This window comes from Hypanus sabinus, chromosome 11 (genome assembly GCF_030144855.1).
Source record: "Hypanus sabinus isolate sHypSab1 chromosome 11, sHypSab1.hap1, whole genome shotgun sequence".
NCBI classification, from domain to species: domain Eukaryota; kingdom Metazoa; phylum Chordata; class Chondrichthyes; order Myliobatiformes; family Dasyatidae; genus Hypanus; species Hypanus sabinus.
The window spans coordinates 59,713,223-59,739,723 of record NC_082716.1 but is presented as its reverse complement, the minus strand read 5'-3'; the positions used below and the strand labels follow the sequence as shown (position 1 = coordinate 59,739,723).

At 40.4% G+C, this 26,501-nt stretch overlaps 1 protein-coding gene and 1 long non-coding RNA gene across 6 annotated transcripts in view; one reads left to right on the top strand and one right to left on the bottom strand.

Moving 5' to 3' along the window:
• atg4c (autophagy related 4C, cysteine peptidase) overlaps nt 1-26,501 on the top strand; it is a 73,104-nt gene that overhangs the window by 13,283 nt on the left and 33,320 nt on the right. For 3 of the 5 annotated variants that reach the window (XM_059984420.1, XM_059984422.1, XM_059984421.1), the window contains one exon: nt 15,161-15,244. The exons of 1 other annotated variant lie outside the window; for it this stretch is intronic. In XM_059984420.1, coding sequence (XP_059840403.1) covers nt 15,161-15,244 — 84 coding nt within the window. Of the gene's footprint in view, nt 1-12,903; nt 12,963-15,160; nt 15,245-26,501 lie in introns of all 5 variants that reach the window. One more of the 5 variants, XM_059984423.1, reaches the window with a different exon arrangement.
• On the bottom strand, nt 10-26,501 carry LOC132401999 (uncharacterized). Its single transcript, XR_009514771.1, has 3 exons — nt 18,035-26,501; nt 14,212-14,363; nt 10-898 (listed from the first exon to the last, which is right to left on the bottom strand). It is a non-coding gene; the product is annotated as an uncharacterized LOC132401999 (long non-coding RNA).

Sequence of the window (26,501 nt, the reverse complement as noted above, 5' to 3'; positions counted from 1 at the left end):
GTGATTCTTGCAAATATTTAGTGTGGACAATAGGGGATTTAAAGTAAAGTAAGATGATTTAATTTCAAAACACCCATTTTAATTTCACATCCATTCCCATTCCGATGTCAGTCCATGGCAACACCTTTATTCTGTCTGGGTAGCTTCCAACCTGATGGCTTGAACGTTGGTTTCTCGGATTTCTGGTAATGCCCTCCCTCACCATTTCCCATTCCCATTTCCCCCCTCACCTTATCTGCTTACCTGTCCATCACCCTCCTCTGGTGCTCCTCCCCTTCCCTTTCTTCCATGGCCTTTAGTCCTCTCCTATCAGATACCCCCTTCTCCAGCCCTTTTTCTTTCCCACCTATTGTCTCCCCAGCTCTTTACTTCACCCCTCTCCTCTCCTGGTTTCACTTATTGCCTTGTATTTCTTCCTTCCCTCCCCCCAACATCTTACTCTTCACTCCTCATCACTTTTTCTCCAGTCCTGCTGAAGGATTGCAGCCTGAAATATCGACTGTACTTTTTTTCCATGGATGCTGCCTGGCCTACTGAGTTTCTTCAGCGTTTTGTGTGTGTTGCTTGGATTTCCAGCATCTACAGATTTTCTCTTGTTTTATCTTGAAGTCTATAGGCTAAGTCCAATAAATAGTTTTGATGCTGTGTTGGAGCAATAAACTCCATGTAGCATTGGGTTTGAGCCCAGATCTATGTCATTTGATGTTCTAAACTGGGTAGCAGTCAATAGTACTGTTGGTCTCAATACCTCTTGGCTTTGGAAAGGAAACATTAGCCAGGGTTTCCCCTTCTGATCCTGGTCCAATGATGCCTTTGGGAAACCATCCAGTAGAAGCAGATAGAGTTGGCCGTGATGTCTCCTATGGCTGAATCAGCTAACCATGTATAGGTTGGTTTGCTGGAAAAAACAAATTAAATCAAATTCCACTGTTATCAGTCATCATCACGAAATCAGCAGTAACATGGGATATTGACAAAAAACTGTAGATTTGGACCATAAGACATAGGAGCAGAATTGGCCCATTGAGTCTGTTCTGCCATTCCATCATGGCTGATCCTGGAACCCATTCAACCCCAACACCAGCCTTCTTTCCATATCTTTTGATGCCCTGACCGATCAGGAAATGATCAACTTCTGTCTTAAATATATGCACAGACTTGGCCTCCATCACAGTCTGTGGCAGAGCATTCCACAGATTTACTACTCTCTAGTTAAAAAGATTGCTTCTTACCTCTGTTCTAAAGGGTTGCCCCTCAATTTTGAGGCTGTGCCCTTTAGTTCTGGATGCCCCCTCCACAGGAAACATCATCTCCACATCCACCCTACCTAGTCCTTTGATCATTCGGTAGGTTTCAATGAGTTCCACCTGCATTTTTCTGAATTCCAATGAGTACGGGCTCTTCATTCCTGGAATCATTCTCACGAACCTCCTCTGGACTCTCTCCAATGACAATACATCCTTTCTGAGATATGGGGCCCAAAACTGTTGACACTATTCCCAAGTGTGGCCTGATTAGTTTCTTATAAATGCTTAGCATTATCTCCTTGCTTTTATATTCTATTCTCCTTGAAATAAGTGGCAGCATTGCATTTGCCTTCTTTACCACAGACTCGACTTGCAAATTAACTTTCTGGAAGTCTTGCATGAGGACTCCTAAGTCCCTCTGCAGCACTGATGTTTGAACTTTCTCCCCATTTAGATAATAGTCTGCACTATTGTTACTTTTACCAAAATGCATTATCATACATTTCCCAACACTGTATTCCATCTGCCACTTTTTTGTCCGTTCTTCCAATTTGTCTAAGTCCAGCTCCAATCGCATTGCTTCCTTAGCATTACCTGCCACTCCAACTATCTTCATATCATTCACAAACCTGGCCACAAAGCCATCTATCCAAATCATTGACCGACAATGTTAAAAGCAGTGGTCCCAATACTGACCCCTAAGGGACACCACTAGTCACTGGCAGCCAACCAGAAAAATTCCCTTTTGTTTTGACTCGCTTCCTCCTGCCTGTCAGCCATTCCGTTATCCATGCCAGTATCTTTCCTGTAACACCATAGGATTTTATATTGTTAAGCTGCTTTATTTTGCACCTTATTAAATGTCTTCTGAAAATCCAAGTGACATCCACTACCTCTCTTCTTTGTCCACCCTACTTGTTTCTTTTTCAAAGAACTTTAATGGATTTGTCAGGCAAGATTTCCCTTTACAGAAACAATGCTGACTTTGACTTATTTTATTATTAGTCTCCAATAACCTCAAAACCTCATAGACTCCAACATTTTCCCAACCACTGAGGTTAGGCTAAGTGGCGTATAATTTCCTTTCTTTTGCCTTCCTCCCTTCTTAAAGAGTGGAGTGACATTGGCAATCTTCCAGTCCTTCGGGACCATGCCCGAATCAAGTGATTTCTGAAAGATCATGACCAATGCATGTTATTTCTTCAGCAACCTCTCTCAGGATTCTGGAATGTAGTCCATCTGCTCCAGGTGACTTATCTTCTGTAAGACTTTTGAGTTTGCCTAGCATTTTTTCCTTTGGAATAGTAATGGCACTCACACCTGCTTCCTAATATTCATGGACCTCTGGCACATTGCTAGTGTCTTCCACAGTGAATACAGATACAAAGTACCCATTAAGTTCTTTCGCCGTTTTTTTGTCCCCCATTACTACCTCACCAGCATCATTTTCCAGTGGTCCAATATCAACTCTCGCCTCCCTTTTACTCTTTATAAAAATGAAAAAAACTTCTTGGTATCGTACTTTATATTATTGGTTAGTCTGCCCTCACATTTCATCTTTTTCCTTCTTAAAACTTTTTTAGTTGCTTTTTGTTGGATTTTAAAAGCTTCTCAATCATCCAATTAACCACTCACTTTTGCTACCTTATATGCCATTTCCTTGGCTTTTATGCAGTCCTTAACTTCCTTTGTCAGCCACAGTTGCCTAACCCTGCCATTTGAGAACTTCTTGCTCTGTAAAACATATCTATCCCCTGCTTTGTGAACTATTCCCAGAAACTTCAGCCATCTCTGCTGTGCCATCATACCCACCAGTATCCTCCTCCAATCCACCCAGGTAAGCTCTTCTCTCATGCTTCTGTAATTCCCTTTATTCCAATACGATGCTGATACATGTGACTTCTGCTTCTCCCTCTCAAAGCAGTATGAATTCAATCATATTCTGATCACTGTCTCCTAAGGGTTCCTTTACGTTAAGCTCCCTAATAAGATCTGGGTTATTAAACAGCACCCAATCTAAGATAGCTTTTCCCCAAGTAGACTCAAGCACAAACTGCTTTAAAAAGCCACCATGTAGGCATTCAACAAATACCTTCTGCTGCAATCCAACACCAACCTGATTTTTCCAATCCCCTTGCATATTGAAATGCCCCATTACAATTGTGTCATTACACTTATTTAATGCTGGCTCCCTTCACAATCTCAACTGGACATCTTGGCTATTATTTGGAGGCCTATATATGATTCCCATGAGGATTTTTTTTTTACCCTTGCAGTTTCTTGATTCCACCCATATAGATTCAACATTCTATGACCCTGTGTCACCTCTTAATTTTTTTTATATTAGTTTTTTTATACATTTTACAAATTAAACAACCCCAAATCAAAATGAGGAACATTAATACAGTGCAAAATTAAGCATACAATGACAATATGATACAAAAAAAGAGAATTTAAAAAAAAAGCACCTAAATTGAAGACAAGTAAACTTAGTATCCTCCCCAAGCCCCACAACACACAAAAAAAAACTCCAGACCAACCACAACATAATATAGAGAATATAAATCAGGACAATCAAACTCCCAGACTGTGAATACACTTAGCAAAAGAGGATAGTAATGCCTACTACCAGAAAAAAAAAGGGAGCTGAAAGCAAGGGACCGAAAAAAAAACCCTAGTCAAGAGGAAGGTTATGAAAGTACTCGATAAAAGGTCCCCAGACCTTATGGAACTTTAAATCCGAATTAAGAACTGAATAATGAATTTTTTCGAGGTCCAAGCAGGCCATAATGTCGTTAAGCCATTGAGCATGAGTGGGCAGGGCAACATCTCTCCATCTAAGGAGGATCAAGCGTCTAGCCAGGAGAGAGGCAAAGGATAATATTCAGCATTTGGTCGGACTCAGACGTAAATCTGTCTCACCCCAGAAACCGAACAAAGCAATTAAGGGGTTTGGTTCTAGGTGCTGATTCAGAATATACGATAACGTAGTGAAGACATCTTTCCAAAATTTCTCCAAGCTAGGACAGAACCAGTACATATGAATGAGAGAGGCCTCGCCCCTCTTGCATTTATCACAAAGCGGACTAATGTTAGGGTAGAATCGAGATAGTTTAGATTTAGACATATGGGCTCTATGAACAATCTTAAACTGTAAAAGGCAATGGCGGGCACAAAGAGAGGTTGAGTTAACCAATTTGAGAATCGAGTCCCAACTCTCATCAGATAAGGAGGTATCTAAATCCTGCTCCCATGCCATTTTAATTTTATCCACAGGGGCCCGTCATAAGGCTACTAATTTATCTCGAATAATTGATATTAAACCTTTACCTAGTGGATTAATGGAAAGAAATAAGTCCATAACATTTTTCGCAGGCATTTCAGGAAAGTTAGGAATTAAAGGAGCAATAAAGTGTCTAATTTGGAGATATCTAAAAAAATGAGCATTGGGCAGATTGAACTTAACAGAGAGCTGCTGCAAAGAAGCAAAACGATTATCAATGAAAAGATCTTCAAAATATCTAATGCCCTTCCTATACCAAACATGGAATGCTGAATCGTACGTAGTAGGTAAAAAAAGGTGATTATGTACGACAGGGCTGGAAACGGAAAAACCATGGAAACCATAGCATTTCCTAAACTGAGCCCATATAGCTATTAATCTGGACAGACTACTAGGGAGTGCAGAGCCAAGAAGTGCAGAGATAGATAATTCTTTAGTGGAGCTCAACTCCATTGTCACCCAATTAGGGCACTCGGGTTGGCCATGGAAGAAAGACCAAAAGGTAGCACAACGTATATTAGCTGCCCAATAATATAAACGAAAGTTAGGTAAAGCCATGCCACCCTCTTTTTTAGGTTTTTGGAGATGGATTTTATTAATTCTAGAGCGCTTATTCTTCCACAGATATGACAAAATAATAGAGTCTAAGGAATCAAAAAAAGATTTAGGAATAAAAATTGGGATAGATTGAAATAAGTATAAAAATTTGGGGAGAACATACATTTTAACAACATTAATACGACCTACCAAAGACATAGATAGAGGTGACCATTGTACCAGACTCTGTTTTATAGTATATGAAAGATTGGCAAAGTTTTCACGAAAGAGATCTTTAAACTTCCTTGTGACTGTAATTCCAAGATAAGTAAATTGATTATGGACTACTTTAAAAGGGAGATCACGAAATGTTAATTCTTGTGCTTCTTTATTAATTGGGAAAAGTTCACTCTTATGTAAATTAATTTTATAGCCAGAGATCTATAACTGGTCAAGAAGTGAAAACATTGGAGGTAAGGATGTAGACGGATTTGAGAGAAAGAGTAATAAGTCATCAGCATAAAGAGAAACTTTATGCTCAACACCCCCTCTCCAAATCCCAGTCAATTCAGGACAATTTCGAAATGCTATCGCCAAAGTTCTATAGCCAAATCAAAGAGAAAGGGACTTAAGGGGCATCCCTGACGGGTGCCACGTTTGAGATTAAATACCTGGGATTTCTGAAAATTAGTTAAAACAGAAGCAGTAGGACACAGGTACAGCAATTTGATCCAAGAGATGAAACTTTGACCGAGGTCAAATTTTTCTAAGACTGCAAAAAGGAAGTTCCACTCTATACGATCAAATGCTTTCTCCGTATCAAGGGAAATAACACATTCAGGAATCCCAGTTGGAGGTGAATATAAAATATTAAATAAACGCCGAATGTTAAAAAAAGGGAGACTGTTTTTAATAAAACCTGATTGGTCATCGGAGATAATAGAGGGAATAACGGTTTCTAATCTATAAGCCAAAACTTTAGCTAAGATCTTTACATCAACATTGAACAAAGAAATCGGCCTATACGAGGAACACTCTGTTGGGTCTTTACCCTTTTTTAATAGAAGAATAATAGATGCCTCATTAAAAGAGGGTGGCAATTTGCCATAATTAAACGAGTCAGATAATACTGAAAGTAACTGAGGAGAAAGAAGTGAAGAGAATGATTTGTAAAATTCTACAGGGAACCCATCAGGTCCAGGAGATTTCCCTGAGGACAGTGCAGAAATTGCAAAAGATATTTCTTCTGATGATATAGGCGCTTTAAGTTTGGCTTTAAAATCAGATGAAAGTGAAGGAATATTCAGATTATTTAAAAATTGATCAACAGAGATATTGTCATTCAAAGATTCAGAGGAATAAAGCCGACAATAAAAAATTTTAAATGCGTTATTAATTTCTAAATGATCCGATGTAAAGTCTCTGCTCTCCTTCCGGATCTTTGTAATATGTTGTTTGTCTTTGGAACACCTCAGCTGATTGGCTAGAAATTTACCAGACTTATCCCCATGAATGTAAAAGCGACTCTTGCTTTCGAGAAGTTGCCGTTCGACAGGTTGAATAGACAGAAGATTAAATTTAGTTTGGAGTTCTACACGCTTCTTGTATAGTTCAGGGTTCTTAGTTTGACCATACAGTTGATCCAATTTTTTAATCTGGTTAATGAGGTCTAATCGATCTGCACAGGATCTTCTGTTGAGATTTGCTGTGTAAGAGATTATTTGACCCCTCAGATATGCTTTCATGGCATCCCAGACAATCTGGGATGACACTTCAGGTGATGTATTAGTATTAAAATAAAAGGTTATCTGATCCTTAATAAATTTTTAAAAAACCATCATCCGATAATAAAGTTGAATCAAACCGCCAGTGTTTATTCCTCTGAGGGAGACCAGGAAAGTTTAAAGAGAGAGTAATTGGGGCATGGTCAGAAATCAGTATACTCTGATAGTCACAAGAGTAGGCAAATGGAATCGAGTAAGAAATAGTCAATTCTAGTGAAGGTATGGTGAACATGTGAAAAAAAAGAATAATCTCTCTCAGTAGGATGAAGGAAACACCATATATCAGAGATACCAAAATTAGAGAGAAACGATTGGATAGCTAAGGCAGATTTAGTAGGTGATCTGGTAACAGAGGACGATCGATCCAGATTAGGATCTAACCAACAGTTGAAGTCACCACCCAGTATAAGAGAGTATGAGTTTAAGTCTGGTAGTGAGGAAAAAAAAAGTTCAAAAAAGTTAACATCGTCAAAGTTGGGGGCATACAGGTTTGCTAGTACAACTTTAGTGTTATATCGTTTACCAGAAACGCTTTAGCGGCAAAGGATGAATGAAAATGCTGACCCGCCCACTTTGACAGAAGCCGGGAGTTATCAAAACAACGAATATGAGTTTCATGAAGGAAAGCAATGTCAGCTTTGAGTTGTTTAATATGTGAGAATACCTTCCTCCTTTTAACAGGGTGATTCAATCCCTTTACATTCCAGCTCACGAATTTAAGTGCACTGGCCATTATCAATTACTAATGCATAAAAGGCAGCAGGCATATAAAAAGTCAAGCAATACAATAGCAGTCTGGGAGCAAAAATGTAAACATAGATTCGTAAAATCAAAACATAAACATGTCCTGAGCAATAAAGAAAAACAATAAATACAGTGAGTGATGTTGGAACTGGAAAATCCACCCCACCCACACAACCCAAGACTAGACAGCTACCAAAAAAAGCAGCTAGCTCTACCAAAAAAATTAACCCAAATATAACTTCCAGATCTGTGTCATTAACAGCAGTTCCATATAAATACTGTAGCAAATAGTAACTAGTTTATGCACTGGAAAACATAACTACAAATTGGAACATTTTCTGCAGAAATATAAAACTTAATACAGAGAAAATCGGAAGAAAACCAAAACTAACCTACCCGCGAAAAATTATGGAGGAATAAAGGAAGAGAAAGGGAAAAAAAAGGGAGGAAGGGGAAAATTATAGATTCAAGAAGAGAATCAACTATTCTAGCCATAAATGGTAAATCAACCATTTACAGAGAGGAAAAAAAAAATCAAAAATTAAAAAAAGGTGAAAAAAAAGTAATAAATAAAAAATAATCAGCAGTTAAACTGTGAACCAACAAACAGGGAGGCCTTCAATAAAGACTTCAAACCTCCAAAACAAGTTAGAGTCAATTGTAGAATTCTATAGATAAAGTTATACAAGAATAAGATAGATTACACAAGTACTATTTAAATGTCCATAGAGAAACATTAAGCACAGAATGTCTATTTAAAAAAGACACACCAAATCCAGGGAGAGATTGTCAACAGCCCTTAGAGTTTCAATGAATAGTGTCTGAATGATTCAAGTAAAGTCTGAGTCCGGAAAAAACAATTTTACTACGAGAAGTACTTATCCACCATTTTAGGAGGTCCGATTGGGTTCTGAAGATGGCTGGATAGCCGGAAGACTTGCAACAAATGCCTCAGCCTCCTTCACTGACTTAAACCACTTATATTTTCCAGTACTAAGTGTGATTCGTAAATCGGCAGGATTGCGAAGAGAAGGTTTAAAACCACGATCAAAAAGCACTTTCATTACGCCTTTAAACTCAGCGCACATCTTTAAGATCTGGGTTGCAAAATCCTCTACAGAGCGAATGACTATGTTTTGGAAAGTAAAAGTACCTCTGCAACGTGCCTCCATAATCTGACAGTGTTTTACCTGGTATTGATGAAAGCACAAAATTACCGGTCGCGGGTAGGAGCCCAGATTTCCGGGGGGGGGGGGGGGACGTAGACCCTGTGTGCTCTTTCGAGCTCAGGCGGGTTCGGAAGCAAATCTTTCCTGAATATCTCACAGAGAAACTCGGCGAAAAACTTCGCGGTTGATCCCTGTTCAGTGGCCTCTGGCAACCCAAGAATTCGAAGGTTACAGCGTCTGCTCCGATTTTCGAAATCCACCATTTTGGAAAGGAGTTTGTTATATTTTCCCTCTAGGCTGGAACAGAGAGTCTCCAAGTATCGAACACGACTTTCTAAATCTTCAGAAGTCGAATCAATGCGAGATAAGTGTTCACTTATGTTCATCCACTCTATCGTTGATCCGATCCAGTTTGGCTTCCAGCTGTTTGAAAGCGGTTCTAAATTCCTTTAAAATATCATCTCGGTGTTGTTCCAGCGCAGCGAGGGTCTCAGGAGGCAGAGCTGAAACTTCCTTTCTCCCGGATTTAGAACTCTTGTTAGACATTGTAAGGTAGATTTGTTCACAGGCAAGTGAAAGAAACCAAATAAAGTTCCTAACTAAGGTTTAAAAAATGGAGACATTTAGTGCAAAGATAGCGAAAATAACGGAACAAAAGTTCGGAGCAGCTAAGCAATCGCCATCTTACTGGAAGTCCTGTCACCTCTTTCTAAAGATGTAATTCCATCTCTTTCCATCAGAACCACACCATGGCCTATGCCTTCTTGCCTGTCCTTTCGATACAAAGTATATCCTTTGATGTTATGCTCTCAACTATGGCATCATTACAGCTATGACTTGGTGATACCCATAACGTCATACCTACTAATCCCTAATTGCACGACGAGTTTGTCCACCTTATTCTGAATGCTCTAAAAAGAGCATTTAAATAGAGCACTTTCAGTCCTGCATTCTTCACCTTTTCAAATTTTGCCTCTGTGGTACAAGTTAACTCTTTGCTGTCTGCATTTGTACCCAGTCATTGGCTTCTCCTTCCTTATATTCATGTTACACCCATCATCTACTTGCCAACCTGCTGGCTCATCCTCAGCTCTGTCATCCTGGTTCCCATCCCCCTGCCATATTAGTTTAAACCACTCCCAACTGCTCTTGTAAATCTGCCTGCAAGAATATCGGTCCCCCTTGGATTCAAAGTGCAGCCGGTCCCTTTTGTACAGGTCCCACCTCCCCCAGAAGAGTCCCAATATCCAGAAATCTGAATCCCTGCTCCCTGCCCCACGCTCCAATTCTTCAGCCACATATTTATCTGCCTCTTTATTCAATTCCTTTCCTCACTGCTGCGTGGCACAGGCAGCAATCCAGAGATTACTACCTTTGAGGTCTTGCTTCTCAGCTTCCTTCTTAACTCCTTGTATTCTTTTTTAAGGACCTCCTCCCATTTTCTTCCTATGTCATTGGTACCAATATGCACCATGACTTCTGGCTGCTAACCCTCCCTTTTCTGGATATTGTGGACACATCCAGAAACATCTCAGACTCTGGCACCTGGGAGGCAAGTTATCATCCGTGTTTCCTTTTTGCATTCACAGAATCCGCTATCTGTCTCCCTGACTATAGAGTCACCTATCATTGCTGCCATCATTTCAGTTCCCTACCCTTCTGAGTACTGGGCCAGACTCAGTACTGGAGGCATAACCACTGTCGCTGCCCCCAGGTAATTTGCCCCCATCCCCAGCAGTACTCAAAATGGAGTACTTATTGTTGAGGGGGTCGCCCAGAGGGGGTGCTCTCCCCTTTCTGATGTGTTCCTTTCCCTCTCATGACAGTGCTGGCTTAGTGTTAATAAATTTTTTCTTGGGCTAAATGTAATGACTTTAAATCTGCTTCAAGACTACATCATAATACAGTACTGACTGACTACAATACTTCTGTCAGGTTTCACATTTGAAGGAAACATTGAAAAAGAGTCCATGACTGCCTGAGTGATTATATTAACTTTGCATGCAATATTGAGAAAATAGTGGTGGAGTTTCTCAGAAATTTGGTTATCAGAATTCAACCAGTGCTTGCCACCAACACCTTTAAATTTCTTTAAACATTTATTTTTTGAGGCATGGCCATTACTGACAAAGTTAGAGTTTATTATCTGTCTTTAATTGACAGTAAAGAGTCAACCACATTGCTGAGTCTGGAGTCTCTTATGGGTTAGGCAGGCAGATTTCCTTCCCCGAAATACCCTGAGTGAAATTACATAAACCAATTTGAGATTTGGGACAATCTGGTAGTTTTATCATCACCATTGCCTAATAAATTTTTTTATAATTAGAACTGCTGTAGTGGGATCCTAGCATATGTTGCTGGCTATCAACCCAGTAAGTTCACGATCAGTAATTTACTTGTATTGTTGTTTGTTGAATCTTATTAGCTGCCATATTTATAAGTGAATACTCTCCAAACGTTATTCAATTAGTTCAAAAATCTTCCAAAATACCTTTTGCTTTTTTTTAATTTTAGAGGAGAAATGGGATAAACCCAGCAAATACAGGCCAGTTAACTTCTGTTGTGGGGAAACTGAATGGCTAGTTCTGGATAAAATTAGTGGACAAATTTTAAAAGATGGGCATACATTCTTTTAATCTGTTTGGATTTAGAACATTGAATAGTATAGCGCAGGAGCAGGCCCCTAGACCCACAATATTATGTCAAATAAATGAAACTAGCAACTGAATGTCTAACTTAACTAGCCCATTCTATACACCATATTCATGTCTCTCTATTCTCTGCACCTTCGTGTGCCTCTCCAACAGCCTCTTTAATGCCTCTATCTAGTTTGCCTCCACCAGCACCCCTGGCAGAACATTCCAGGCACTCATCACTCCCTGCTTTTTAAAAAAAAACTTGCTTTACCCATCTCCTTTGAACCTACCCCCATTCATGCCCTCCAGTATTACACATCTTGACCCTGGGAAGAAAATATTGCTATCTAATCTCTATGCTTCTCATAATATTAAAACATTTATCAGGCCTTTTCTGCTGCTCTACAGAAAATAACCCATGTTTGTCCAAACTCTCCTTAGAGCATATGCCTCGAATACAAGCAGCAGCCTGAATTCTATACGCTCTTCTGTCCTAAAATGTGGTGACTAAAGTTCAATGCAATATTCTAGAGTTTTATAAAAGTACTTTCTAACTTTCTGACTCAGTGCCTCAATTAATAAAGGCATGCATGTCATATGCATTCTTTAACTTGTACAGTCACTTTCAGTGATCCTGGACTTGGGCCCCAGGATCCCTCTGTATATCAAAGGATCTTGCCATTAACAGTGTATTGCTCCTTTATATTTGAACTCACAAAGTGCGAGACCTCACACTTGGCCAGATTAAACTCTGTATGCCATTTGTCTGCTGATATCTGCAAATGATCTATAACCTGCTGTATCCTTTGGCGATCTTCTATGCTATAAATGATACCATCAATCTTTGTATCATTTGCGAACTTACTAACCCACCCATGTACATTTTTATCCAAGTCATTTATATATATCTCAAACATCAGGAGTCCCAATATGTAATACATCTAGTCATAGAACTCCTATCAGAATACATACCCTTTGTCTTCTATGATAAGCCAATTCTGAATCTAAACAGCCAAGTGATTGTGGATCCTATGCATCTTAATCTTGATCAATCTACCATGAGGGACCTTGTCAAATGCCTTATAAAAATCTATAGAGAACAAATTCCAAATCTACCTTCATCATCTCCTTGAAAAACTCAGTTATTAGTAAGTCACATCTTGCTCTGCTCAAAGCTATGCTGAGTATCCCAATGTATTTCTAGGTGCTTATGAATTCTTTCTTTAAGAATTCTCTTCAATAGCTTCCCTACCTCTGAAGTGAGACTCACAAGTCAATAGTTTCTAGGATTATTGCCATTTCCCTTCTTAAATGATGGAACTATATTACCTACTGCTCAGTACTCCAGGATCTCAACTGTGGCTAGAGGGGGCATGAAGGTCTTGGCCAAGGCCGCATAAATCCTCTCTCTATAATCTGGGGTATATCCCATCAGGCTCCCTTGGAACTGATCCTCTTTAATATTCTTCAAGAAACCCAATACAACTTTTTTCTTTTTCTCAGAATTCCCTAACATATTAGCATGCTGCATACTGATCTCCCTATCATTCATGTGCTTCTTGGTAAGTACCAATGTAAATTACTTATGTAAGACTCAACAATATCTTCTGGCATCAAGCACCTGTTCCCTCTTTTGTCCCTGTGTGGTCCTACCCTCTCCCTAGTTATCCTGTTGCTCTTGATGTATGCATAGAATGCCTTGGAATTTTCTTTAATCCTAGTCACCAAAGAATTTTCATGGCCCATGCTGGCTCCTCTGGTTTCCTTCTTGAGTTCTTTTCTTTGTAAACTTCAAGTGCTCTGTTTGCCTTTAGCTTTCTAAACTGTACATCTCCTCGTTTTTATCTTTGACTAAATCCACCAGCTCCCTTGTCATTCAAAATTCCCTTTCCTTGCCAACCTTGTCCTACCTTCTTTCTGGAACTTATCTGTCCTATACTCTGCAGTTTGTTCAAGATTCAAGATTGTTTAATGCCATTTCCTATACACAATTGTTAAGGAAAACCAAATAATAGTTATTCTGGATCAGATACAACACAATAAAAACACAATAAGTTGAAGAACATAATAATAATAATAATAATAATACAATAAGTAGCTTGTAAATGTGTAAGATTGCTTATACACATTGATTGTATGTCCATAAAGTGATGCTAGACACAGGAGTGACTGTATGTAAGATAACTTACAAGAAATGATAAAGTAGGGGTCAGTTGAGGGTGTAGGGGGTGGGTTAGTGGGTGGAGATGTTGATCAGCCTTGCTGCTTGGGGAAAGTTACTGTTTTTGAGTCTGGCGTGGATGCTATGTAGCCTCCTCACTGATGAGAATGGGAAAACGGTACATGAACCAGCAGCCTTACGAGGGCTGACTCTCTGCAGGGTTCTTCTCAGATTTGCTGCTGTTACAGATAGTGGCTGCTCACCTGGGAGAGGGGTAGCTTTTGTGGCTGCCATTGTGTTGCAAGCCTTGAAGCAAGCATAGAAGTTGTTTAGAGCATCAGGGAGGGGTGAGTCACTGGTATAGTTGACAGCATTTTGCCTTGCACAGTCAGTAATGCCCTTGATGCCAGCCATGTACACTGGGGGTCATTATAGGAGTGGTGCTCCTGAATTTTTTGAGCATAGGCAGTTCTTTGCCCTTTTGATGCCTAAGATAAGATTTCTCCTGGCTACTCTGAGAGCTGTTCTGTCTCCAAACTTGAAGGCAGTGTCTCAGATTTCAGTAGGGTGTATCTCAGCATTTAGCCCGGGCTTCAGGTTGGGCCATAAAGTGACCGTTCTTGAAGTACCAATGTCGTTTACACACTTACTGATCTAGCCAATGACAGATGAGGCATATTCCTTGAAGTCTGTGTCTTCTTTTGTGGCGGCCTCCTTAAACATCTGGCAGTTAGTCCATTTGAAATAGTCCTGATGGTCCTCCATGTATCAAGTGAGGACTTGGCATAAAACAGCGATCATTCTGAGTTTATAAGATGTAATATTTCAATGCGTTAGGAAATGCATGATTTTGAATGTTTACATTTTTAAAATATACTCCCATATGAACCATATTTCAGTTTTAAATCTTAAAGCATTCATAAAAGTTTTGGTGGCTCTCAATTAAAATAAGGTGCCAGTAAACATTCAGAATTAAAATTTTAAGGAAAGCAATTTGTCCCAAAGCACAATCTAGAACACATCAGACTACCACATGTGCATACTTTTTAGGAGGAACCGTGTAGAATGACTTATGATGGAAGTTCTTTTCTTCCCAAGCCTCCCTGTAAACCCGAACTTAGCATTAGTCATGTTTTGCAAGAATCAACTGACTGCATAAGCCAAAGTAGTAACTGGTGTGTGATTGAATTGCATGCTATGTAGCACAGTTACCAGCAGCCGTTGGGAATAACTGGCAGATATTTGCTTGGTAAACACAAATGATTCAAGTCAGTTGCTTTGCGATAGCTAATTCAATTTAATGACATCTTAAAAAGCTGATGGTGCTAACACAAGAAATGATCTGTATATCTCAGTAGAAAAATCAGTTCACTGCACCCATGCACCAACTTCCTTCCCACTCCCTCCTCTTGAATAGTATTAATGAAATCTTGGATGCTGACTACATGGGTTTTTTGCCAGTGGCAGTTTTTAAACTGAAACAATGGGCTTCTGTACTTTGTCAGTACAGCCTTTTTAAAAAATCTCTGTGGAAATGTCCCATTTAGGGCTATGTACTATTGCTTGTGAATAATAGCCTTCTGTCGTCTATCCCTTCAGGGTGGATTGTGAGAACCAAAACAAAGTTTAGTAGAAATTCGCCTGTCTTTTTGCTGGGAAAATGCTATCATTTCAAGTCAGAGGGTAAGTATAAAGGCTTGCTGTTGATTTACTTCAAATACTTGACTTTTTTCACATAGAATGTCTAATAGGGAGAGTAGCTTAAAGATAATGTGGGTTTCACATTCTTTTACTTCTGCGGCTAGATTTGAATATAACAGGATAACATAAAACAGAAAATACTGGAAATGCTTAGCACAATGACCATCCCGTTAAAAGTGAAAGGGGACATTACTAGCATTAATATTGAGAACCAAGCTCTGCCCAGAGTTTTGATCAATAATGTTTTCCCACTGTCGTTCATTGGGTTCCTTCACTTCTGTTTTTAATCAAATTTATAATTTTCTTTATCAGCTTCCTAGAATTAATACCTGTGTGTATTCTGGATCTTTGTCTGGTTGGTCACTAGAGGTAATGAAAGACTGGCTTCCACTTCATTTATCTAAGTTTCAAGTTGACTGATGTGGCATATGTTGGATCTGCAGTCTCTGGCACAAGTGCAGCAAGAAGTAATGGCTGGTTGGGCAATTCTAGAGAGATGTAAATGGCATATTAGATCTCTTTGTGCTCCTGATGAATGGTTCTCAATGTTGTCCTGAAAGCTGTTCTGGCATTTTGAGTAGTTATAGGCCAGGGATATTATACTTTTTCAAGGTTTTGAGAATATATTTGAATTGTTTCCTCTGTCCATATGGCAATCCAACTTCCTCCATAGAGCTTGAAAATTAAACACTAATTTGAGTCTAGTGTATGACATGTGAATTACACAGCTTGCCCATTAGAACCAACGGAGTATAATTATGCCCTTAGTTCTAGGGATGGTGATCCGGGGGAGGTTGCTGATGTTATTTTGTTTAACCTGTCTGTCAATTGGAAGATTTTGTGGACTATTGGTGGTACCTGTCCATTGCTTTGAAATGGTTATTGTAGATTTGCTTTCTAAGAAGTTTACGGGAAGGCAGCTGCTGTAGTGGAAGCCAAGTGTGAGAAATTTACAGGAAACTGGTGATCACTCTTGCTCATTTGAGCATGAGCTCTCTGCTAGGTTTGATGTGTTGGTCTTCAAATATGCTTTCCCAATGTGCTTGTCTTCAAGTATTCTTTCCCTCAGATGCTCAAAGCCTGCAGTGATGTACTGAAGATGGTATGAATTTCATTATCGATATTTCATTATAACCGGAAGTATTTGAATCTTTCTGTTTACTTAGTTAACTGAGCGACATATGGTAGAGCGATTTAGCAAACTTCTCATTCTGGTTGACTGTTCTGAATCTTCTTGAACTTGATGAGAGTTTGGTATGGAACACCATTGCAATCTTTCATGCTATATGTAGAATTTATTTAATCCAGTTTTTATGCTAGGGTCCCATCATATTAAATACTGACATATCTTAGCCTAAAACTTTGAAGGTATTGTTCAGTAGCCTAGGAATAAAATTGAAAGCAAAGTACCATTTAAATGAGGTTTTTTTTCCCTTTGAGATTTATATTCTGCGTCTATTGTTTCTTGATAACAGATTTTGTGCTTCTTAAGATCATTTCAACCTGGCTGAATTAAACAGTGAACAATGATGCATTTAAGTGCTTAAAAAACTTGTCTTTAATACCCAAGGTGACTTTAAAGCAATACAATATACTTTATTTGTCACTTGATGTCAATGTCTGTACACTTCGCATGCTTTCCACCAAGTCGTCAGCTTTCTGCTCTCCAGCCCTGATTGCCTGATTTTCATCATGAATGTCCAGATGCTGTTCACTTACAACACCCTTTAGGAAAGCCTCAAGGCTCTCCACTTCTTTCATAAGAACTGTCCTGACAAGTTTTCCTACACCACCACCGTTCTCTGTCTGCCAGAGCTGGTGCTCATCTTTATCAATTTCACTTTTGGCTCCTCCCACTTTCTCCAGATCAAAGGTGTAGCTTTGGGCACTCACATGGGCTTTGGCTCTGCCTGCTTTTTCACTGGCTATGTGGAACAATCCATGTGGCCTTGTGTGTATCACTGAGACCCAACACAGTTTGGGGGGGTTGCTTTGTCAAGCCTTCACCATAACAATCAGAATTCCCTGGTAGCCAGCTATTTTAATTTCACTTCCCATTCCCATACTGACATGTCTGTCTGCACTTTATCTACTGCTATTTTGAGGTCATACTCGGATGGGTGGAGCAACTCCTCATATTCCATCTTGGTTCTCTGCAACCTGATGGCATCAACATCGATTTCTCTATCTTCTAGTAACCAACTACTCCCCTCTACTTTTCCACCTGCCTCCCTTTGCCCTTATGCCTTTGGCCCCTTTACCCCTTCTCTTTCCTCTCCTACTCCCTCACCCAAAACTTGCCCACCACCTACACCTTCCTTCATTTGTTCCCATGTCCTTCCTTTTATTCCATGATTTCCTGTCCTGTCATATTCAATTCTCCCTTTAGTCCTTTGGCTCTTCATTTATCACCTCCCAGCTTCTTACATCATTCCCTTCTTTCCCCTCTCCACCTTTCTATCTTCCCTCACCCCCATCCTTTTCTTTGGTCTTCTGCCCTCTATCTTTCCAGTTCTGAAGAAGCGTCTCTATCTGGAATATTGAATGTCCATTTCCCTTTATAGGTGCTGCATGACCTCCAGCTTTATTTGTGTGTTCCACCAGTATCTAATTTAGATTACATTGTTGTAGTATCCATTTCTAGCCACTGAGTGTCACTGTAGGAAATAAATTGCAGCAATTATCCACAGCACTACCCTGTGGCTAGTACTCATTATTACATTATCTCTTCTGATATACAAGTAACAAGAATAACAAGAATTTTTTTTTTACCAGTGCTGAGCTTTTACTGAGTCCTGACGAAGGGTCTTGGCCCAAAACATTGACTGCTCGTTTCCACAGATGTTGTTCGACCGGCTGAGTTCCTCCAGCAAGGAATTTTTGTAGTTCGATCTAACATTTCAAATTGCTGTCTGCTTTCCTGAAAGTACTGACTTACATAAAGCTACAATGTCACTTGTAAATAATTTACCCAAGTTAACATTCGTTGTGTATTAGCCTAGATGGTGAGTGTTGGAAGACAGTTTGGTTGTTTGTGGAGTTTAGCCAAACAAAAAGTAAATGGACAACACAGGATTTAAGGAAAAGTTAATTTTAAGGCAACATGGTTTGAGGCTAGGATAAGAAGAGAAAGTAAAGTAAGAAAATTTTAGACATGCAACTAGTGTTGACAAAGGAAAAAAATTTGAATAAGGAGAAATATTGAGTGCAAGGGGAAGTTGATGAATTTGAGGACAAAGACTGCAAGAAAAAGTTTTGAGGTGGGACAGTGAAACTAAATATCATTTAACCCCTCTTTCCCTTGAGCCTGACATACAACAAGCTGGCTTTTAATGCAAGGGTTGTGCAAGAAATACAAACCCCATTTCCAAAAAAGTTGGGATATTTTCCAAAATGCAATAAAAACAAAAATCTGTGATATGTTAATTCACGTGAACCTTTTTTTTAAACTGACAAAAGTTTACTGACCAACTTAATTGTATTTTGTAAATATACACAAATTTAGAATTTGATGGCTGCAACACACTCAACAGTGCCTCAACTAATAAAAGCAAGCATTCCATAAGCCTTCTTAACCACCTTATCAACCTATGTAGCCACTTTGAGGGAGCCATGAACTTGGATCCCAAGATCTCTCTGCCCAGCAAAACTGAAACAATGTACTGTCTCCTTGCATTTGACCTACCAAGGTACAACACCTTACATTTATCTGGTTTAAACTCCATCTGCCATTTCTCAGCTTTATCTGCAACTGTTCTATAACATGCTGTATTGTTTTCTACTCTATCCACAACTCCCCCAATCTTGTATCATCCACAAACTTACTAACCCACCCACTTACATTTTCATTCAGGTCATTTATAGACATCACAAACAGCAGGGGTCCCAGCACTGATCCCTGCAGAACACCACGTTAAAAAGCCTTCAACTTGAATAAGTCGCTTTAACCACTACCCTCTGAGTTCTATGTGCAAACAAATTCTGAATCTAAACAGCTAATTTGCTGTGAATCCAGTGCATATTAATCTTCCAGATCAGCCTCCCATGAGGGACTTGGTGAAATGCCTTCCTGAACTCCATGTAGACAGCATCCACTGCCATACCCTCTTCAATCTCTCTCATCAGCTTGTCAAAAAACTCAATCAAGTTGGCTTTGGAGGCAGTGCAGAGGAGGTTCACCAGGTTGATTCCAGAGATGAAGGGGTTAACCTATGAGGAGAGATTGAGTTGCCTGGGACTGTGCTCTCTGGAATTCAGAAGAATGAGAGGGGATCTTATAGAAACAATCAAAACTTTGAAAGGGATAGATAAGATAGAAATAGGAAAGTTGTTCCCATTGGTAGGCGAGACTAGAACTAGGGGACACTGCCTCAAGATTCAGGGGAGAAGATTTAGCATGGAGACGAGGAGAAACTGTTTTTCCAGAGAGTGGTGAATTTGTGGAATTCTCTGCCCAGGGAAGCAGTTGAGGCTTCTTCACTAAATATATTTAAGATATAGTTAGTTAGATTTTTACATAGTAGGGGAATTAAGGGCTATGGGGAGAAGGCAGGTAGATAGAGCTGAGTTTACAGACAGATTAGCCATGATCTTATTGAAGGGCGGGACAGGCTCAATGGGCTGGATGGTCTGCTCCTACTCTTATTTCTTATGTTCTTGTGTTCTTATGTAAGATACGACCTGCCCCGCACAAAGCCATGCTGGCTCTCCCTAATTAGGCCATGGGTTTCCAAATGCTGATATATCCTAACCCTAAGAATTTTCTCCAGCAATTTCCGTACAACAGACGTACAACTATAGATTGGTCTATAGTTCCGAGTATTTTCCCTTGTTCCCCTTTTAAATAGAGGAACAACATTAGCAACTCGGCAGTACTCCAGGACATTGCCTGTGGCTAGAGAGGACATGAAGATACTGGTCAAGGTTCTGGCAATGTTGTCTCTCACCTCCTTCAATAACCTAGGGTAAATTCTCCCCCTTGAGAATATCCTGCATTACAGTGCAGATATTCCTGTACCCCGGAGGCAACACGCTATCCTGGTGAATCTTTTGTTGCCACAGTATCTCCTTTCTGTCCCCCTGACTATCCAGTCCCCTAACCTTGTTCTTATTCAGTTACACGTCAGCCTTCAATTTGAGAACATAAGAAGCAGGAGTAGGCCATCTGGCCCATTGAGCCTGTCCCACCATTCAATAAGATCATGACTGATCTGTCTGTAAACTCAGCGCCATCTATGATCTAGAAGTGGTTCACGAGTTCACGTACTTGGGGTCGAGCATTAGCGATACTCTCTCCCTCAATGCTGAAATCAATAGGCGTATCGACAAAGCAACATCGATCCTTGCTCGACTCTCCTCTTGAGTCTGAGAGAATCGGAAACTCGCTACAAAGACCAAGACTGCCTTGTACAATGCATGCATTATCAGCACCCTCCTGTATGGTAGCGAGACTTGGACCATCTACTCCAAACAGGACCTGTTTACAGGGCTGCACCTGCACAGCCTTCGCTGCATCCTTGGCATCACCTGGAGAGACAAAGTCCCAAACTCTGAGGTCCTCCCCCGCACTGGACATCCCACAATGTTCACGCTTTTAAGACAATGCAGACTGTGCTGACTGGGCCACATCTGTTGTATGAAGGACATCCTCTATGGAGAAGTAGCAACAGGCAAGAGGAACGTTGGTAGACCCTAGCTTTGCTTCAAGGACCTCTGCAAGCGCGGCATGAAAGCCTTAAAAATCAACACAGAGTGCTGGGAGGGTACAGCAGATGACTGCAACAAATGGCGGTCCTCTTCAGCAACACCTAGAGCAAGGCGCATGATCCTGAGTCAGTTTGAAGAGCAGAGAGCTAAACGGAGAGCACAGCGGACAGCGGACAACAATTCCACGATTAAGACTACACATGCAGCAACTGTGGCAGAGCCTACCATTCCAGAATCGGCCTCAATAGCCACAGTCGATGCTGCTTGACAAACCAGTGACTACCAGATGCGCAGTACCCATGGTCGACCATAACCAACGGAGGCCACATAGTCCCAGGTGTCTCAATCTCTCCTCATAAGTTAACCCCTTCATCTCTGGAATTAACCTAGTGAACCTCCTCTGCACTGCCTCTAAAGCCTTACTTGAGGAAGGACATAACTCAAGTATGGAGACCAGACCTGCACACACTACTCCAGTTGCGGTCTCACCAGTACCCTGTATAGTTGCAGCATTACCTCCCTGCTCTTGAATTCAATCCTTCTAGCAATGAAGGCCAACATTCTGTTTGCTTTCTTAATACCTGTTGCACCTGCAAGCCAACTTTTTGCGATTCATGCACAAGCACTCCCTAGTCCCTCTGCACAACAGCATGCCGCAATCTTTCACTGTTTAAGTAATAATCTGCTCTTCTATTATTCCTTCCAAAGTGGATGATCTCACATTTACCAACGTTGTATTCCATCTGCCAGACCTTGGCCCACTCACTTAACCTATCTGTATACCTCTGCAAACTCTCCACATCCTCTGTACAATTCGCTTTTCCACTCAGTTTAGTGTCATCAGCAAATTTTGCTACGTTACACTCAGTTCCCCTCTTGCAAATCATCAATGTAAATGGTAAGCAGCTGAGGGCCCAGCACCGACCCCTGCAGCACCCCATTCACCACTGACTGCCAACTGGAGAAACACCCATTTATACCAACTCTCTGCTTTCTATTGGTTAACCAATCCACTATCTATGCCAATACACTTCCTCCGACTCCATGCATCCGTATATTATTTATAAGCTTCTTGTGCAGCACCTTATCAAACGCCTTCTGAAAATCCAAGTATACAACAACCACCCGTTCCCCTGTACTCACTGCACTCATTATGTCCTCAAAGAACTCCAGTAAGTTTGTCAAACAGGACCTGCCCTTTCTGAATCCATGCTGTGTCTGTCTAATGGAACCACTCCTTTCTAAATGTTTTGCTATTTCTTCCTTAATGACAGCTTCAAGCATTTTTCCAACTACAGATGCTAAGCTAACTGGCCTATAGTTGCCTGTCTTTTGCCTACATCCTTTTTTAAAAGTGGTGTGACATTTGCTGTCTTCTAATCCGCCGGGACCTGCCCAGAGTCTAGAGAATTTTGGTAAATGATTACCAACGCATCTTCTATAACCTCTTCCAATTCCCTCAGCACCCTGGGTTGCATCCCATCAGCACCAGGGGAATTATCTACCTTCAGGCTCTCTAGTTTGCTCATCACTATCTCTTTAGTGACAGTGTTTTTATTGAGATCCTCATCTCCCATTTCGTCCATAACATCATCTTTTGGCTATTAGACATGTCCTCCACCGTGAAGACCGTCACAAAATAGTTGTTCAATGCCTCAGCCATTTCCTTATCACCCAGTACCAATTTCCCTTTCTCGTCTTCCAAGGGACCTACGTTGACTTTAGCCACCCTCTTCTGCTTTATATGTTTATAAAAACTTTTGCTACCTGTTTTTATATTTTGTGCTAATTTAATTTCATACTCTATCTTCCCTTTCCTTATTTCTTGTTTAGTTGTTCTTTGATGCTTTTTAAAGTTTTTCCAATCCTCCAGTCTCCCACTACTCTTTGCGACTCTGTACACATGAGCTTTTAATTTGATACTATCTTTTATTTCCTTAGTTATCCAAGGCTAGCTCTCCCCACACTTACTGTACTTACTTTTGATGAATATACTTTTATTGAGCACTATGAAAAATCTCTTTGAAAGTATTCCACTGTTTCTCAACAGTCCTGCCAAATAGCCTGTGCTCCCAATCCACATTAGCCAACTCCTCCCTCTTCCTGTTGTAGTCTCCCTCATTCAAGCATAATACACTAGTTTTCGATCTATTTCATCCTCCATCTGTATGCGAAATTCAATCATACTATGATCACTCTTTCCAAGAGGATCCCTGACTGCAAGATCGTTAATCTTACCTGTCTCATTGCACAAGACTAGATCTAAGGTAGCATTTTCCCTTGTAGGTTCACTAACATGCTGCTCAAGAAAGCTATCACGGATGCGTTCTATGAAGTCCTCCTCAAGACTTCCTTGACCAACCTGATTCACCCAATCAATGTGGAATTTAAGATCTCCCATGACAACTGCCGTTCTGTTCTTACAAGCCTCAGTTATTTCTTGGTTAGTCGCCTCTGCCACTGCAATATTTTTATTAGGTGGCCTATAGACAACTCCCACCAGTGATTTTTTTCCCTTTACTTTTCTTAATCTCTACCCAGATGGACTCAACATTCTGCTCTGTAGATCTTTGAGAAGGTGGGAAATGCCTTCCATACTCCAATTTGGTTGATTATTGCCTTATCATTCTCCTCAATCTAATATGGTGCCACATGTGAGTTAATGGAAACTATTGGCATTCTTGTATACCATGTTTCCAGTAAGTTTCCATAGTTCAAGGAACTTCAGTTCCCAGTCTGAGCTAGAATCCAAGTTATAGACATTGTGGTGCATCAGCGAAGAGGAAATTATGTTCCAGTCACACATCTTACATTAAGTACTATGCATTTGGTCAATCAAAAGGTAAAGGAGGATGTGGGAGGTAGGCATGAGAATCCAGAGGTTAGGGTTTCAGGAGTCTGTCCTTGCACTTGTCCATAATGTAGGTGTATAGGATTATTGCAGCCTGTGTGGATGAGATCAGACACTGAATGGTGGATGAGCAAATTGTCAATATGTTGTATGGGGGGGGGGGGTGCTTCGCATTGGACGAGTGAAAAAGAATTTAGTGGTAGTTGGAGACAGTTTAGCTCTGGGTATTGATAGCATTCTCTGTAGTTGCAAGCATGAGTCCTGAAGGATGTATCACTAACCAAGATAAGAATATCTTATTTGGAAGTTTAGATTCAGTTGTTATCCATGTAGAAAGAAAGATGGGAAAGAAAGGAGATTCTGTGGAGCCAGTGTAGGCAGGTAGAGTCAACGTAAAGAAACACACTATAAAGGTAGATAGTGTGCTGATATTCTGCAACCAGAGGTTAGAAAGCAGGACTGTAAAGATAATTAAACATGTGCTATGTTTTCATGAGTATAGGAATGCGAAGGTAGAACAGGTGCATAGTTGAAAAGAATGAATGAAGGAGGGAGGGATTTAAATTTCTGAGGAATAGGAGCTTTCCCTGAATGAGGTTGAGTCTCAGCAAACCAGATAGATGCCATTTTAGTGGACTGGGTCACTTGATTTGCTAATGCTGTTGTGGAGGATTTAAAGCTATTTATCAGGGAAATGGGAACATGAGGATTTAATTGGGGGGAAAAGTTTAGGTGGAGATGGAAGGCAGTGGATGTTGTATACATGGACTTCATTAAGGCCTTTGACAAGGTCCTGCATGGGAGGTTAGTTAGGAAGATTCAGTCACTAGGTATACATGGAGAGGTAGTAAATTGGATTAGACATTGGCTCAATGGAAGAAGCCAGAGAGTGGTAGTGGAGGATTGCTACTCTGAGTGGAGGCCTGTGACTAGTGGTGTGCCACAGGGATCAGTGCTGGGTCCATTGTTATTTGTCATGTATATCAATGATCTGGATGATAATGTGGCAAATTGGATCAGCAAATTTGCTGATGATACAAAGATTGGAGGTATAGTGGACAATGAGGAAGGTTTTCAAAGCCAGTTGGAGGAATGGGCTGAAAAATGGCAGATGGAGTTTAATGCGGACAAGTGTGAGGTATTGCACTTTGGAAGGTCACACCAAGGTAGAACATACAAGGTAAATGGTAGGACACTGAGAAGTGCAGTAGAACAGAGGGATCTGGGAGTACAGGTACATAATTCCCTAAAAGTGGCTTCACAAGTAGATAGGGTTGTAAAGAAAGCTTTTGGTATATTGGCCTTTATAAATCAAAGTATTGAGTATAAGAGTTGGAATGTAATGGTAAGGTTGTATAAGGCATTGGTGAGACCGAATTTGGAGTACTGAGTGCAGTTTTGGTCATCTAATTACAGGAAGGATATTAATAAGGTTGAAAGAGTGCAGAGAAGGTTTACAAGGATGTTGCCGGGACTTGAGGCACTGAGTTACAGAGAAAGGTTGAATAGGTTAGGACTTTATTCCCTGGAGTGTAGGAGAATGAGGGGTGATTTGATAGAGGTGTATAAAATTATGATGGGTATAGATAGAGTGAATGCAAGCAGGCTTTTTCCATTGAGGCCAGGGGAGGAAAAAACCAGAGATCATGGGTTAAGGGTGAAGGGGGAAAAGTTTAAAGGGAACATTGGGGGGGGGGCTTCTTCATGCAGGGAGTGGTGGGAGTGTGGAATGAGCTGCCAGATGAAGTGGTGAATGTGGGCTCACTTTTGACATTTAAGAAAATCATGGACAGGTATATGGTAAGAGGGGTTTGGAGGAATATGACCCAGGTGCAGGTCAGTGGGACTAGGCAGAAAAATGGTTCGGCACAGCCAAGAAGGGCCAAAAGGCCTGTTTCTGTGCTGTAATGTTCTATGGTTCTAAATAAGTAAACCACCTTCATACGAGCAAGGACAGAAAACGGGGCAAAGTGAGTATACTTATTTATTCAGTAACTTATGGGTCAAAGTATTTGGTGAGTACATTTCTAACACTTCTGGCATCAGTCTCGTTACCATCTGTTCTGAAATTGTTAGGTTGCATTCAAGAAAACAATGAAATAGCGCGCTACTGTCTGACAGCACTTTCAGAAGTCTCCGGTTACCCCATCCACACTGATCCGGCCAATCCGGTGTTTTCAAAAATACACACTTTGGAGAGCGTTTCTGAAAAGCTCCGGTTTCGGGGGATGAAAACGCCGTTTTAGTGTGGACAAATGGTAAAAATGAAGAGAAAACGCTTTGGTTACGGATTTATCCGGTGTAGTGTGGACGTAGCCTGAAGTGGCAGTTAGGAAAGCAAAGAGAAAGGAAAAGTCAATAGGGCAATGTAATGACAAAAATAATTATCTAGATTGCTTTGGAAAGGGGCTTCTGAGAGATATAGTGGGAAACTTAATACTCAAGCGTATTTTACATTTGAGCACTATGGGCAGAAAGGAAAACAAGGTGGGAAAGCCCTGTTATTAAAGTATGAGAGGTGAGTCTGTCTCATTCCAAAGCACTTTATAATTAATAAGTACTTTTGAAATATGGTCATTGTTGTAACGAGTCAGAACAAATGATCTTTTCTGGTTTTATTAGTCAGGTTTCTGTAACTAAATTTCAAAGGGATTGATTTTGTTTTTGTTCTGTTGCTTTCCA